Consider the following 14,450-nt stretch of genomic DNA (forward strand, 5'->3'; position numbering starts at 1 on the left):
GATCCTCACAACGGTCCTTGGGCTTTGCACCACGTGCACTTAACCCGCTATGCTACCACCCAGCTCCCCTCCTTCTTCATTTTTAAATCAGAGCACTGCTCAGCTCTGGTTATGATGGTGCTGGGGATTGAACTAAGACCTCTGAGGCTCAGGCATCCAAATATTTTATTTATTTGTTTGTTTATTTTTGTTTGCTTTGCCTCCAGGGTTATTGCTGGGGCTTGGCATCACGAAACCTCTGTTCCTGGAGGCTATTATTATTATTATTTGCCTCCAGGGTTATTGCTGGGGCTCGGTGCCTGCACCACGAATCCACTGCTCCAGGAGGCCCTTTCCCCCCTTTTTTTGTTGCCCTGTTTTTTTTTTAAATTGCTGTTGTAGTTATTATTATCGCTGTTATTGATGTCGTTGTTGTTGGGTAGGACAGAGAGAAATGGAGAGAGGAGGGGAAGACAGAGAGGAGGAGAGAAGACAGACACCTGCAGACCTGCTTCACCGCCTGTGAAACGACTCCCCTGCAGGTGGGGAACTGGTGGCTCGAACCGGGATCCTCAGTCCAGTCCTTGAGCTTTGCGCCATGTGCGCTTAACCCGCTGAGCTACTGCCGGACACCCCCAGGCTGTTTTCCCCCTTGTTCTTTTATCGTTGTTGTGGTTATTATTATTGTTATTGATGCCACTGTTGTTGGATAGGACAGAGAAAAATGGAGAGAGGAGGGGAAGACAGAGAGGGGGAGAGAAAGACAGACACCTGCAGACCTGCTTCACCGCTTGTGAAGTGACCCCCCTGCAGGTGGGATGCTGATGCCGGACGGACCTTGTGCTTTCTGCCATTTGCATTTAACCCCGCTGTGCTACCGCCTGGCCCTTCACCCCAAGTATTTTTAACAACCCCTCGTCTTATATTTTCAGTCATCACCAGATATATTATTGGGCCTCAGGGCCCGCACCACCAACCCACCACCACTCCTAAGTGTGTATAATACATATATTTATTTCCCCCCCTCCAGTCACTGGGGCTCAGTGCCGACACTATGAATCCACCACTTCTGGTGACCATTTTTCCTTTTTTTTTTTTTTTAATTAGATAGGACAGAAAGAAATTCAGAGAGGACGGGGAGATAGACAAGATAGAAAGGGAGACACCTGCAGTCCTGCTTCACTGCTTGTGAAATGTTACCCCTGAAGGTGGGGGGCGGGGGTTCGAACCCAGATCCGAGAGCGCATCTTTTCGCATAGTACTCACTATGTGCACTTAACCGGGTGCGCCCCCGCCCGGCCCCCAATACATTTTTTTGATAGACAAGGAACAGCAACCCCCCCCCACACACACACCGCCAGCAGGTGGGGGGCCGGGGCTTGGACCCCGCTGTCGTGCATGGTAATATGTGTCCTCTACCGGGTGCGCCGCCGCCCGGCCCCTTATTCTTTGCCCAGATCACTGTTCAGCTCTGGCTTCATGGGGGGGACAAGGAATCAAGCTGGGGCCTCAGATACGAGTCACTGCATAACCATTGCTATCTCCTTGACCCCAGGGGGCATGTTCATTTTTAGCACGCCACAGGGCTGGCCTGTAATTAACTGATCGATAAAGCACCGAGCGTTTTGCAAGGTAGTGCGGGTTCCGTAGGCGCCGCGCCGCGCAGCTGGACAACCCCGCCGAGCTGAGGAGCTGACGAGGGTTTCCCCATGCGCATGCGCAACAAGCCTGTGGGCTCAGGCCGCGGAAAGGGAGAGACGTCGACGTAATCGGCTGTCGACCGGAGCCCTCCGAGGCCGCGCGCTGCCCAGCGGCTAACCGCTCCCCCACTCCCGACGCCAACCCTCCCTCCCAACACCCCTTCTCTACGCCGTCAGAAGGCGGGCCAATGAACGAAGAGCAGGAAGAGGCGGGGCCTCGTGGGCACCGCCCCAAGCACCTACTTCTAACCACTCGAGTCACAAGACCTGGGGCGGGCGGGACCAGAATGACGCACAGCCAATCCAAGGCTGGAGGGCTGCTGCGAGTTAGCCTCCCTCAGCGCGCGTCGGCCCCGCCCCCGTCCTGACGTACGCGTCTCGGCCTATCAACGACTGAGCCCGTGGAGGGGTGAGGGGAAAGGGGCGGAGAGTGGGAGGAGGCCCAGAGAGGAAGGAGGCGTAGGCTGAGGAGGAAGAGGGAGGAGGGGCAGGGAAGTCCTGGCGGCGAAGAGGCCAAGACGCCAAGGGAGACTACGGGAGGGGACGCTGGAGCTCCCCCTCCCCCCACCCCGGTGCCCAACGGCCGTTGTGGACACCTCGAGGCGCAAGTCAGACAGAGACGGAGGCAAGGAGGAAGAGACTTTTATGTCGGCAGACAGAGAAGTTCTACCCGTCACCGTTGCCTCACATCCGGGGCTTTGGAGGGCAGGCCCCTGCGGCCCCGCCCCCCCATCGCGCCTTTCATGGCGACCGGAGGCGGAGGCTGGAAGAGTTGGGCCTGGAAGAGGCCCCTTTAAATTTCCTTAAAGGGGCGGCCACTGAACTCGGCGGACTGGGACGCCTGCCTTAAAGGGGAAGCCACCGGACAGACGCTGACAAATTGAGCACTGTGCTGTTGGGAGAGTCGGAGCGAGCGGGGGCTTCTCGGCCCTTCTTTCTCCCCCCGCCCCCCACGCAAGAAGTCCTTTAAATTCGGCTTAAAGGGGAAGTGGCCACTTGCGGAGGACTCGAAGCGAACGCCCGAGCCCTTAAGGGGCGGCCTGCTGTTTGGAGGACCCTGGACTCCTTAAAGGGGTGGCCTCTTTTAGGCGGAGGATCCGAGGCGCTTTTAAAGGGGAGGTTCGCGTTTCGGGGCGAGCTTCGGCCCCTTTTAAAGGGGTGGCCCTTCCTCTTCCTCGGGGAGACTTGTCTCGACCCCTGGCAGGGGGCGGCCACCGCACTCGACCGACCGGACTCCGCCGGGTCGTCTTAAAGGGCCCAGGGGCCGGACAGCTTGCGGCCTCGCCTTAAAGGGACGGCCCCCCGGCTCTCGCCGTCTCGGCCCCGCCGGCCCCACAGGGGGGGCCTCGGGCTTGTCGCCCCGGGGGCGGCGCTGGCTCCCGGGGCCTTGGCCTTGGGGCGATCTCGGGGCCATCCAGGCCCGCTCTAGAGGGGACGCCGTGGCCCTCTTGTCCCTGTGCAGCCGCCAGCGCCGCGCCTGCGACCCCGGGCCTGCGGACAGGCCGCTCAGGGCCCCGCCGCCTCCGGATGCGGCGCTGAGGGCGGTCGCCATGGAGACGGCAGCGGCCGCGGCTCCGGGCCCGGGCTGGGCCGCCGAGGGGGAGCGGCGGCGGCGACGCTGCTCGCGCCGCGACCGAGATCGGGAGCAGCGGCGCCGTCGAGGTCCGGGCGGAGACGCGCCCCGGGCCCTGCTGGCCGCCCCGCGCGGCTCCTCTTCGTCGTCGTCGCCGCCGCCGCCCGCCCGGCCTTGGTCGTCAGCGTCGTCGGGAGAGCGGCCCGGAGGTCCGAGACGGAGGCGGCCGCGTCCCAGGCCTCGGCCCCCGCGCCCTCGAGCTCGGAAGCGGCCTGCCGGCTCGGGCAGCCGCGGGGAGGAGGAGGAGGAGGAAGAGGGGGGCGCAGACGACGGAGAGGCCGAAGAGGAGCCTGAGGAGGAGGAGGAAGAGGAGGAGGACTTGATCGATGGCTTCGCCATCGCCAGCTTCGCCAGCCTCGAAGCCTTGCAGGTGGAGTCCAACGGGCTGGGGGACCTCGGGGGGCTTGTGAGGGGCCGGGAAGGGCAGGGTGCCCAGAGCGGGTGGAGTGGAGGGGGGAATGCTGGCACCCCAAACCAGAGCAACCGGCTCCTCTGGCCAGGCCACCGCCCCACCCTGAGGTGGGAGGAGGTAGAGTCAGTCTCCGGGGACCAGCCAGGCCACCCTGCCGGAGAGCTACTTTGGCGGTGGGGTCACCCCTAGAGAGGTGGGAGGTGGGGGCTCCCCTTTCTCCATCTACTTTAGCCACCACCCCCCTCCACAGAAGGACGCATCGCTTCAGCCCCCAGAGCGCCTAGAACACCGTCTGAAGCATTCTGGGAAGCGGAAGAGGGGGGGCTCCAGTGGGGCCACTGGGGAGCCAGGGGACAGCTCTGATCGGGAACCTGGCCGCCCCCCTGGGGACCGGGCTCGGAAGTGGCCCAATAAACGGAGAAGGAAAGAGGTGAGCCTGTCCCAGATCCCAGGACAGTGTCCCCTCAGCACTGCCACCACCCGCAGTGCACAGTGCCCTCTCAGGCTGCGTGTGCACTCCCCCCCCATCCACCTGGGTTGGCAAGGATGTGTCCACAGCCCAACTCACCTGCCGTGGACTGCCACGGGCAGCCTCAGTCTCAGAGACTGAATCAATGAATGGAGCAAGGTCACTGCCCTGCCCTCGGGGGGGGTGGGGTGGGTGGCAGTCTTGCCTGGCAGAAACGAGGTGCCACACAAGCACCTGGACCCACCCACAACTCCAGGAGCTGCCTTCCAGAGAGATCCCAGAGACATCCTGGAGAAACCCACATGGGGAAGCTGCTGTCCCTGCCTGGGGGGTGGGAGGAGGGTTGTGGTGGGGAAAGCCCCCTGGATGGTTTACTCAGGCCTGGGAGGCCTGTCACAGATCTGCAAAGAGGAGAAATGGGCAGAGCTGTGAGAACTGCCCTATTTAGAAACAGCGAGATCAATGGGGCCAGAGGCTGGCAGGAGCAGCAGCAGCAGCTAGAAAGGGTCTGAGAGTAGGCCATTGGGACCCTGAGGACCTAGCCAGGGAGTGTAGACTCTGCTTGCAGCCCAGCCTGCTTGCCTCCCTCATCTCTGGACTCTTATTTCTCTCAGGCCTCCTCCCGTCATTCTGTGGAAGCTGGATACATAGTAAGTGCCCAAGCCTCTGCTGACCCCTCCCAAAGCCCCCTCTTTGGCTCGCCCCCCTGCCATTCCCTCTTGTGACACTTGTCTCCTTCTCCCTAGTGTGATGCAGAAAGTGACCTGGATGAGAGGGTGAGTGGGACTCCAGCCTGTTGTGGGGCGGGGGTCAATGTCACAGCCTGCAAATTGAGACAGCTGGAGCTCCTGGGGTCGCCTAAAGCAGGATTCTATGTGAGGACAGGAGGTTGGATTGGGGGTGGGGGAGGATGTAGAGGGTAGCTGGATCCACTCTGGTGGTGAGAGTTGGCTAAAAGAGAATGGACGGCCGGTGTGTGGGTGTGTGCCTCGGGGGGTCCGGAGTGGCTGTGGGAACGAGCCAGACCTTCTTGCTGTTAGCCAGCCTGCACCCACACTGATAGAGGAGTCAGAGCGGGGTCCCAGGGCTGAGGTGATGAGAGGACCCTGAGCCGCTGTACTCAGCCAAAAGGGGTGTTTCAGCTTACCTCTGGGGCCAGTGCTCTTTCTTTTGTGACTACCTGAACTTGGCCTCCCAGGGGTGGGGCTTGTGTTAGGTGTAAGAGCTGGCTGATCAGAGCCCACGATGAGCCAGACCACGCTCAGTCAGGGGGACAGCCTAACGAAAACGTGGCTACTACTAGTCTTGAGTTTTTAGGACTTAGGGTTTTTTTTGAGCTCGCAGGAGTTGTCAGTAGCTTTTTATCAGAGCTTGTGGACCAGGTGAATCCATCAGCCAGTGAGGCTGCCAGGCAGCAGTTAGCGATGGTGAGCGCTTGCTCTCTGGTCTGTGGCACTGCTTGAGTTCAGCCCTGGCCTTTCAGGTTCTCGGGTTCAGCTGGTCCCCTTGACCCCTTGCACATAGCGCCCCCGAGAGCCCACACACTGTCCGGTGGCTCTCCACTAAGCTGCTGGCCTAGGCTTTCTCTACTGCCAGGTCCCGTTGGGCTTTGGAAGCTGCTGACCAAGCTGGGGGAGGGTCTGGCTCAGCCAGAACCTGACCCCGTGCCCATGCCTCTTCCCCAGGTCTCCGACGATGATCTCGACCCATCATTCACTGTCTCAACCAGCAAAGGTGGGTCCCTCGGGCTGGGGCTGGAGGCGGGGTGGGGGCAGTGGGCGAGCACTGCGCTGACTCACGTGAATCCTCATGTGTCCTGCAGCCTCAGGCCCCCATGGCGCCTTCAACGGGAACTGTGAAGCAAAACTCTCCGTGGTCCCTAAAGTGTCGGGCCTGGAGCGGAGCCAGGAGCAGCCCCCGGGGCCCGACCCGCTGCTAGTGCCTTTCCCCCCGAAGGAACCGCCGCCTCCACCAGCCCCTCGGCCTCCTGTCTCACCCCCTGCACCTTTGCCGGCCGCTCCCAACCTGCCGCCCCCGCCCCAGCCCCAGCTGCAGCTTCGGGTCTCGCCCTTCGGCCTCCGCACTTCTCCCTACGGCAGCAGCCTGGACCTCAGCACTGGCAGGTGAGTGGGCTGAAGGTACGGTTGGGTCTGGAAGGACCTGGTGTCACCTTGGTGACAAGCCCGCATTCTGTGGTGGCTGGCATGCGGGATGGGACCTGCAGGAGGATTCAGGCTGGAAAGGTGGGGAGGAGACACCGGGTGAAGAGCTGGAGGAGGTCACCCTAGACTTACCCAGGACCTTTATACTTGCGTGTGCAGGCCAGACTAGCTGAAAGACACAGTTGCTTTCCAATTTTGTCTATTCGTGGTGGCCTTTTTTGAAAGGCATTTCTGATAGGAAGTGTGCTCCTGGGAACATATTTCGGGGACTGCTGGCGTGACGAGCAAGAGCGCAGACTTTGGCGTCAGTCAGACCTGAATTCAGATTCTCACTCAAGTCCTTTAATGTCTCTGAGCCTCGATTTCCTCTCTTGTGAGACGAGACAAGAGTGGTACTTCCACCCCAAAACTGTTGTGAGGACGGAGTTCGAGTTAACACAGCGTTTCCCGAAGCGTGTGCGCGCGCGCACTGTCCTGCCTTGGAAGGTCACCTCAGTTCCTGCGACAGAAAGGCTTTTTCCCCCCAGCGCTGTAGACCAGTGTTTCGTCTTGGTTTCACACGTTACTGGCATAGGGTGAGGCTCAGTGAAAGAGACGAAGGGAGCTGAGTGACAGAAGTGGTTCAGGTGGCTCTGTGACTGCAGGTGGGTGGCAGTTGCCAGGTGGTGTGAAGTGTGGGAGACTGGTTAGCATACAGGCAGGTGACAGCACTGGCCTCCAGTAAGTGCCCAGTGAGAGCGTGAGGGAGATGGCACTGTGATCGTCACTAGCGGTCGTTGTATTTGATCTGATTATGTCGTCGTCGTCATCCTTTTTCTTGCCAAGATAACTAAGACTCAGAGAGGGACAGTGACTTGCTCAAGGTCACCCAGGGTGTCGTGGCCAGCTGGCCCTAGAGCTTAGGTCTCCTGACTCCTAGACCAGGCTATCGTGGCGCTGCTTCCCCTGTCACCCGGGTGGGACCCGGGGTGGCTTGTTAGAATTAAGCGTCTCAGCAAACGCTCATGTCTCGTGCCGAGGTGGCGTTAGCAAAGGGCGAGTCACGTGGCCAGGGATGGCCCAAGCATCCGCGTGGAGCAAGCCAGGGAGTGAGCCGGGGCTGTCTGGTGTGGGGTGCCTCCGTTTGAGGACCAGCCCCCAGGGCAGGGGTGGGCACTCCACAGGACCGGGTCCTACCACCTTCCACCTTGGGGAACCAGGGTCAAGGTATCGCCGAGGCTTCTGACCCCCTCCCGTCAGAGCTGGCACCTCCCATCCCCTCACTCATCTCCCCACTTCTCTCCCCAGCTCTTCACGGCCGCCCCCCAAGGCCCCGGCCCCTCCCGTGGCTCAGCCTCCCCCCTCATCATCCTCTTCGTCCTCTTCCTCCTCATCTGCCTCCTCCTCGTCCGCGCAGCTCACCCACCGGCCCCCGACGCCCTCACTGCCCCTGCCTTTGTCCACCCACAGCTTTCCCCACCCTGGGCTGCGGCCCCCACCCCCACCCCACCACTCCTCCTTGTTCAACCCCGGCCCCACCCTGCCCCCACCCCCACCCCTGCTGCAGGTGCCAGGGCACCCTGGGGCCTCAGCCGCTAACGCCCTTTCTGGTGAGTCTGGGGTCCTGGCCGGGGGGTGGGGGGCCATGGCTCCGGGGCATCTGGACCTTAGCACGAGGCAGGCCTTGAGGAGGGAGAGGCTGGACACTGGCAGGGAAGGCCAGTCACCTGGGCCGAAGGGTGGCTGTGTGGTGGCAGCTGGTGTGACAGCCTTCTCCCCTCACCCCCCTCCCTCCCACAGAGCAGGACCTGATCGGCCAGGACCTGAACTCTCGATTCCTGAGTGCCCAGGGTGGCCCCGAGGTGGTGGGGGCAGGGGGCTCGGCTCGGCCCCTGGCCTTCCAGTTCCACCAGCACAACCACCAGCACCAGCACACCCACCAGCACACCCACCAGCACTTCACCCCTTACCCCCCGGGCCTGCTGCCACCCCACGGCCCCCACATGGTGAGCTCCTCCTCGTTGGCCCAGAGACACGGGGGCGGGCGTGGCACCCAGGGGGAGTACCTGGGCCCCGGCTGGCGGCTTACTCTTCCCTTCTCTCCCCTAGTTTGAGAAATACCCAGGAAAGATGGAAGGCCTTTTCCGGCATAATGTGAGTGTGCGTGTGTGTGGCGTGTGGGCTCGGAGGTGGCAGTGTGTGTGGCTCAGGCCATTGGGGTCCAGCCTTCAGCTTCAGAAGCAAGAGCCTTGTCCCGGGGAGAGCTCCCTAGGGCTTTAGGGTGGAGGGCAGGGGACTGACCCAGAGGGGGCCGCTACTCCGCTCCCAGTGTGGACTGGTCCCCTTCTCTCCACAGCCGTACACGGCCTTCCCTCCCGCAGTGCCCGGCCTGCCTCCGGGCCTCCCGCCAGCTGTCTCCTTTGGCTCCCTGCAAGGGGCCTTCCAGCCCAAGGTGAGCTCCCGCTGCAGGTCCCCCAGCACCTCCCACCAGTGGCAGCCCCAACACCCCAAACCTGCTATTTCTTATTCCATCCCCCCAAATTACTACCCCTTCCTGGTAGATCCGGATGTCTCCAGAGGCACACTCCTCCCACCTTTGTCCCAGACCCCAGCTTGGTTCTAGAACCCTCTCCCTCCTGGCGCCAGCTCTCCTGACTGAGCCCTCCACTCCCCTTTCCCAGAGCACGAACCCCGAGCTGCCACCACGACTGGGGCCAGTACCGAGCGGGCTTCCCCAAAAGGGGACACAGGTGAGGGGTGCTGAGGCAGGTCCTGGGGGAGCCGGAAGGTCTGCTGACAGATCAGCGTTGACTTGAGCATGGACCCTCTTTCCCTCCCTGACACGTGACTGGGGTTTTCTGAAAACCCAAGAGGAGTTTCTATGGTCAGCATTCCCCAGACAGAGGGGCCAGGAGTTCCATGAACTTGTTCTAGAAATAATACTATTGGGACGTGACTTTCTAATTAAAATCACTTTTTTTTTCCTTCTTATTTTAAATGACGTGTTGCCAGGAAGCTTAGATGTGAGGTAGTGAACAGTATAATCTGGCCCTTTGTGAAATGGAATGGGGTGCCAGAGCTGTCCCTCCTGCTGCCACCCTAGCAGCCTGGGGGCCCAGGGTTCTGGGATCTCTGTGGATGCCCAGGACTCGGCCCTGCGGGGCAGACTAGAACAGAGGCCATCCAGCTTCTCTGAGCAGGGCGACATCTTTATCTCAGGGAAGCTCGGTCAGACCCTCAGGTGTTAGCATTCGCGGTCAGATAGATCCTCTAGCCCCTTCCTGCATGCCTCATCCCCTCCCCGGCCTGCCAGCCAGGACCCCACCTTGGGATCCAGCTCTAAGACTTGGTGTTAGAGAGGAGACGCTCAAAGTGAGAGCAGTAGGGAACTGGACAAGGGAGCCAGGCCTGGGCCCGGCGGTGTTTGGAAGGGCTTGGGGGCTGTGGAAACGAGATAACCAGGTCTGACCCGCCACCAATCTCTCCCTAGATCCCTGACCATTTCCGGCCACCTTTGAGGGTGAGTTTGGCGAGGACCCCACGCTGCATGAAGCTGGGGGCTGGTGTCAGGGTGTCTGACTGAGGGGAAAGGCTCTCTCGCTTGGGAGCGAGCGAGAGGCCCGAGAGGAGGAGGCAGCCAGATACGTCCCCGAAAGCAGAAGGTTCTCGAGCTTAGAACTGGGATCAGAGGCAGCCGTCCGTGGGGCCTTGGGCAAGGCAGCTTCTCCCTCTGAGCCTCAGTGTCCTAGGCTGTGAAGTGAGCCTGCTCAGCCCTCAGCTGCGGGGACGAGGAGCGTAGCGGTGCCGTGTGGCAGGGCTGGGCCCAGGGCCAGGCCTGGGGTAGGTGATGAGAGATCGTTCTTTCCTTCCCTCTTCCTCTGGTCCTCCTGGGGCGGCAGAAACAAGGGAAGTGGTGTGCCATGCACGTGCGCGTGGCTTACATGATCCTGAGACACCAGGAAAAGATGAAGGTACCGGGGCCAGAGGGCTGGGGCGCGGGAGTCGACCTGAGCTCCGGGCCACAGAGTCCCACTGCCTCTCCTCTGTCGGCACCCGAGCAGCCCCTGTACTAAGCACTTAGATAACTAGCTAACTATGGGGGAGGGGTACTGTGAGAGAAGGCGAAAGGCTGAGCACATGCCCCCTATCCCCTGGAGGGGGGCCAGAGCTGGCTCCTCCTCCACTGCCCACTCCCCGTCCTCTGCAGGGCGACTCCCACAAGCTTGACTTTCGGAGTGACCTCCTGCCCTGCCTTCCGGGGCCCTATGGGGCCCTGCCTCCTGGCCAGGAGCTCTCCCACCCGGCCTCCCTCTTCACTGCAACTGGTGAGTCTGGCCAGCCCGCTGGGGCCCGGAGGGGCTTCACCCCAGCATATCGCCCAGTCCGCTCAGCCTCACCCATCTCCCACCTCTCTGCCCCAGGTGCCGTCCATGCTGCAGCCAACCCTTTCACGGCAGCTCCCGGGGCCCACGGACCCTTCCTGAGCCCCAGCACCCACATTGGTAAGAGCCGAGGGCACGCTGGGTGAGCCAGGCCTCCCTTGCCCCTGACTTCCAGTGTTCAGGAGGGGGAGGGGAGCCAGATCCGAGAGGCAGCTGGATTGGAGGGCACACCAGTGCCCACTTGCTTTGTGACCTTGGGCAAGTTACTCTAGCCCTTCTGAGCCTCGATTTTGTCACCTGTGAAGTGGGGTAGGGAAGGACAGAGAGGCGGCGAGCTAGGGGCGATGGGGCAGCCGCTGGGGCCATGAGCACTGGTGGCACAGCCCAGGTGAGTGTGGTCGCTGGCTGTCAGGGAGACTCCTTCAGGACAGGCGCCGAGCCTGATGCCTCAGGGACAGGTGTTTCTGGCAGCAGGTGCTGCGGGGTTCCCATGACAGGGTGGTTAGCTGTCCACAGTGGTGGCTCTCTGACACGTGTGCGTGGAGGTGGCGTTGGGGGGGGCCAGCAGGTCCCCAGAGGCGCAGCCCACTGGTGTGGGGTTGAGAACCTGACGTTGGGGTCAGAGAGGCCCTGGGCTGGGGGTACCGCTTGCTGGCTGATGATCTTTATCAAGTCCCTTCTCTCTGAGCCTGTCTCGGCACCTGCCCGTCTGCGGGGATCTCAGGTCAAGCACAGGACCACAGGGTGCGCTAGCTCGTGCCAGCCCAGAGGGAGCTCTCAGCGCCTGGCTGTTAGATGCGGGAGGGGGGCCAGGTTCCGGGGCCTGCTGCCCACCTGCCCCCTCCTGCCTGTTTGAGCTTCTACTGGGGGCCGACCATCCACTGGGAGCTGACCGCCCCACCCCCTCTCCTCCCACAGATCCCTTTGGGCGTCCCACAAGCTTCGCCTCCTTGGCTGCACTCTCCAACGGGGCCTTTGGAGGCCTGGGCAGCCCCACATTCAGTGAGTACGGGGCATGGGGAGGCAGAGTGGGTAGTGAGTGTGGGCGAGAAGGGCTGGGAGACCCGCGAGTGCAGCACAACCTTCCACACTGGCCCCCTCAATCACACGCTTTGTCCTGTCTTTAGATTCCGGCGCCGTCTTTGCCCAGAAAGAAAGTCCAGGGGCTCCCCCAACCTTCGCCTCTCCCCCAGACCCATGGGGCCGCCTGCACCGCAGTCCTCTGGCCTTTCCCGCCTGGGTCCGGCCCCCTGAGGCCGCTCGGACTCCAGGCTCAGACAAGGAGCGGCCTGTGGAGCGGAGGGAGCCCTCCATCACCAAGGAGGAGAAGGACAGGTAGGCCCCGCACCGCACCTGCCGGGCGACCGCCATCTCCCCCTCTCCTCCCGCCCACCTCTCCAGAGTCCATCCTCAGTGTCTTCATCCCCTCCCCTCATCTGCCCCCACAGGGATCTCCCCTTCTCACGGCCCCAGCTCCGAGTTTCTCCTGCTACACCCAAGGCTCGAGCTGGTGAGGAAGGGGCCAGGCCAGCCAAGGAGTCGGTACGGGTGAAGGAGGAGCGCAAGGAGGAGGCCGCTGCTGCTGCCGCTGCTGCTGCCGCCGCCGCCGCTGCCGCTGCCACTGCTGCCGCCGCTGCCACAGGGCCTCAGGGCCTTCATCTGCTGTTTGACAGGCCCCCCCGGCTGCCGCCCCCCTTCCTGGGCCCTAGTCCTCCCGAGCGCTGTGCTGGCTTCCTGGAGCAAGCCTGGCTGGCAGGGCCACCTCGCCTGGCCCGGCCGCCTCGCTTTTACGAGGCAGGAGAGGAGCTGACGGGACCAGGGGCCGTGGCTGCCGCCCGCCTCTATGGTCTAGAGCCCGCGCACCCCTTGCTCTACGGCCGCTTGGCTCCTCCTCCACCACCTACCGCGGCCCCGGGAACCCCTCATCTTCTCAGCAAGACCCCTCCGGGAGCCCTGTTGGGGGCTCCACCTCCACTCGTGCCCGCCCCCCGGCCCACTTCCCCACCACGGGCCCCTGGCCCAGCCCGGGCCGACAGGTGAGGGGCCAGGGAGGGGCAGGGGCAAAGCTCCATCCCTCTTTCTTTTTGACAAGGTCCTAGAGTTAAGCTTTCAAGCCAGGGCTGGAGGGTAAAAAGGTCATGACCTCACCCGCCACTTTTGAGGTCATGAAACCTGGGAGCAGGAGTTCTAACCCCCACCAGATGAAGCATCAGGTGGACCTTGGGGTCACTGGGAGGGCAGAGGTCACAAGCCTCCAGGGAGGGGTATGTGTGCGCACATGACAATGGGGGTCATTTCAGAGGTCATGACTCATGATCTCCTGAGGTGCACCATCACTCCCTCTGAGAGCCCCGAGGCCAAGCAGGCCTCTCCAAGGGCTCACTAAGCCAGAGGCCAAAGTGCCCCCCACCCCCTCACTTACCACCCAAGTCCTCCTGCCCTCTCAGGGCTGGGGAAGGAGGGGCTCATGGAAGGGGGGTTCCCTGTACATATTTATCTCCCCTTCCACATAGCCCCCCAGACCTTTTGTACATTTTTACAGGGGTGCCCCTCCCAATAACCCCCCTTCCTGGTTAATTAAATCCTCAGACTGGTGCTGTGTTCCTAGACTCTGGCCTCTCTGTGGGGGGAGGGAGCTCACAGGAGGAAGAGCTGGGAGGGGACAGGCAGGATCCCAGGGCTTTCCCCAGGATAGGGGATCCAGCGGGAGGCAGACCAACGGGAAGGGACCTGGGATGTCAGCTGGAAGGAAGAGCCCTGCTTCCCGTTTGGCTGACAGCCAGGTACCCCCACCCCCACCCCCATCACACACACTTCACTTGTTCCTGTTACCTCTGTGCTCCCACTCCTCAAAAAAGCTCAAACTCTCAGCTTCAGACTCCACCTCTTAGCAGCTCAGTTGCCCTCCCACTCCATTTCCAAGTGCCCCCAGGACTCCTGGGCCCTGTTCTCTAGAATCCTGTTTCCCCCCAAAACCCTGTCCCAGGCTAAGAGGGGCCCAGAGAAGGTCATCATGTACCACACACCAAAGAAGGGGGTTGGCCCAGGGGTGGGCCAGACAGGCAGCTTGTGCAGCAGCCTCAGGCAGCAGCCCCAGCCTTCCCAAAGCAGCAGGTGCCCCCAGGCTGGGGCCTGGCCTAGGAGGCAGGGGTCTGTTTAACAAAAACATAACGTTGACTTTTTTTTCCCCGGTGGGGCTTATTCTGTAACATGACTTGCGGATATTTATATAAAAATGAGTGTTACAATGAAGGCCCTTGCCTCCTCTTTCAGTGTGTGTGGGGTCACCTGGGGAGGGTGTGGGGGGCTGGGTTTGGGGGTCAGGGAAGGATGACCACAAGACCGCCCATGACAAGCTTGCACCCAGGCAGATGGTGTTGGGGACTGAAGTTTCTCCTGTTTTCCTTCGACCAGCAGTACATACAAGAGTTAATACAAGATTCAGTCACACAGGTAAAAATTGTTTTATCTGCTGACGCACCCCAAGTCCCAGCCTTCTCAAGGTAATTGGTATCAATTTGATGCATGGTCATTGAAGGCTTTGTTCCTGGTGTCGGCACCTTTCTGGTTTATTCAGTAACAGCGATTGAATCGACAGCCTCACCAGTCCTGTGTTTGCTTGCACAGAGTGTGTTAGTGCATTTTGCCTTCGTAACACAGGTACATGAAGCAAACGAGAAAGGCCCGAGTCACATACACGCCTCACTGTGTTGTCGGGTATATTCTTCCAGTGA

At 61.5% G+C, this 14,450-nt stretch overlaps 1 protein-coding gene across 3 annotated transcripts; it reads left to right on the forward strand.

Moving 5' to 3' along the window:
* The first annotated feature begins 2,122 nt into the window (after window positions 1–2,122).
* On the forward strand, window positions 2,123–13,968 carry FBRS (fibrosin). Of its 3 annotated transcripts, none has more exons than XM_007536140.3 (18): window positions 2,123–3,682; window positions 3,975–4,154; window positions 4,808–4,843; window positions 4,940–4,969; window positions 5,879–5,927; window positions 6,016–6,316; window positions 7,643–7,944; window positions 8,135–8,340; window positions 8,444–8,488; window positions 8,691–8,786; window positions 9,016–9,084; window positions 9,825–9,854; window positions 10,234–10,305; window positions 10,542–10,659; window positions 10,756–10,836; window positions 11,635–11,718; window positions 11,844–12,051; window positions 12,165–13,968. In XM_007536140.3, exons 1-18 carry the CDS (start codon window positions 3,230–3,232, stop codon window positions 12,754–12,756), a joined length of 2,952 nt encoding a protein of 983 aa, XP_007536202.3. In that variant the 5' UTR covers window positions 2,123–3,229; the 3' UTR covers window positions 12,757–13,968. The 3 variants fall into 3 exon arrangements, with proteins under 3 accessions (XP_007536202.3, XP_060029054.1, XP_060029055.1); XM_060173071.1 differs by having other exon boundaries at window positions 2,133–3,682; window positions 8,664–8,786; window positions 12,165–13,317; XM_060173072.1 differs by lacking the exon at window positions 10,234–10,305 and having other exon boundaries at window positions 2,133–3,682; window positions 8,664–8,786; window positions 12,165–13,317.
* The last annotated feature ends 482 nt before the right edge of the window (window positions 13,969–14,450 follow it).

Source organism: Erinaceus europaeus, chromosome 15 (genome assembly GCF_950295315.1).
Source record: "Erinaceus europaeus chromosome 15, mEriEur2.1, whole genome shotgun sequence".
In the NCBI taxonomy this organism is placed as follows: Eukaryota; Metazoa; Chordata; class Mammalia; order Eulipotyphla; family Erinaceidae; genus Erinaceus; species Erinaceus europaeus.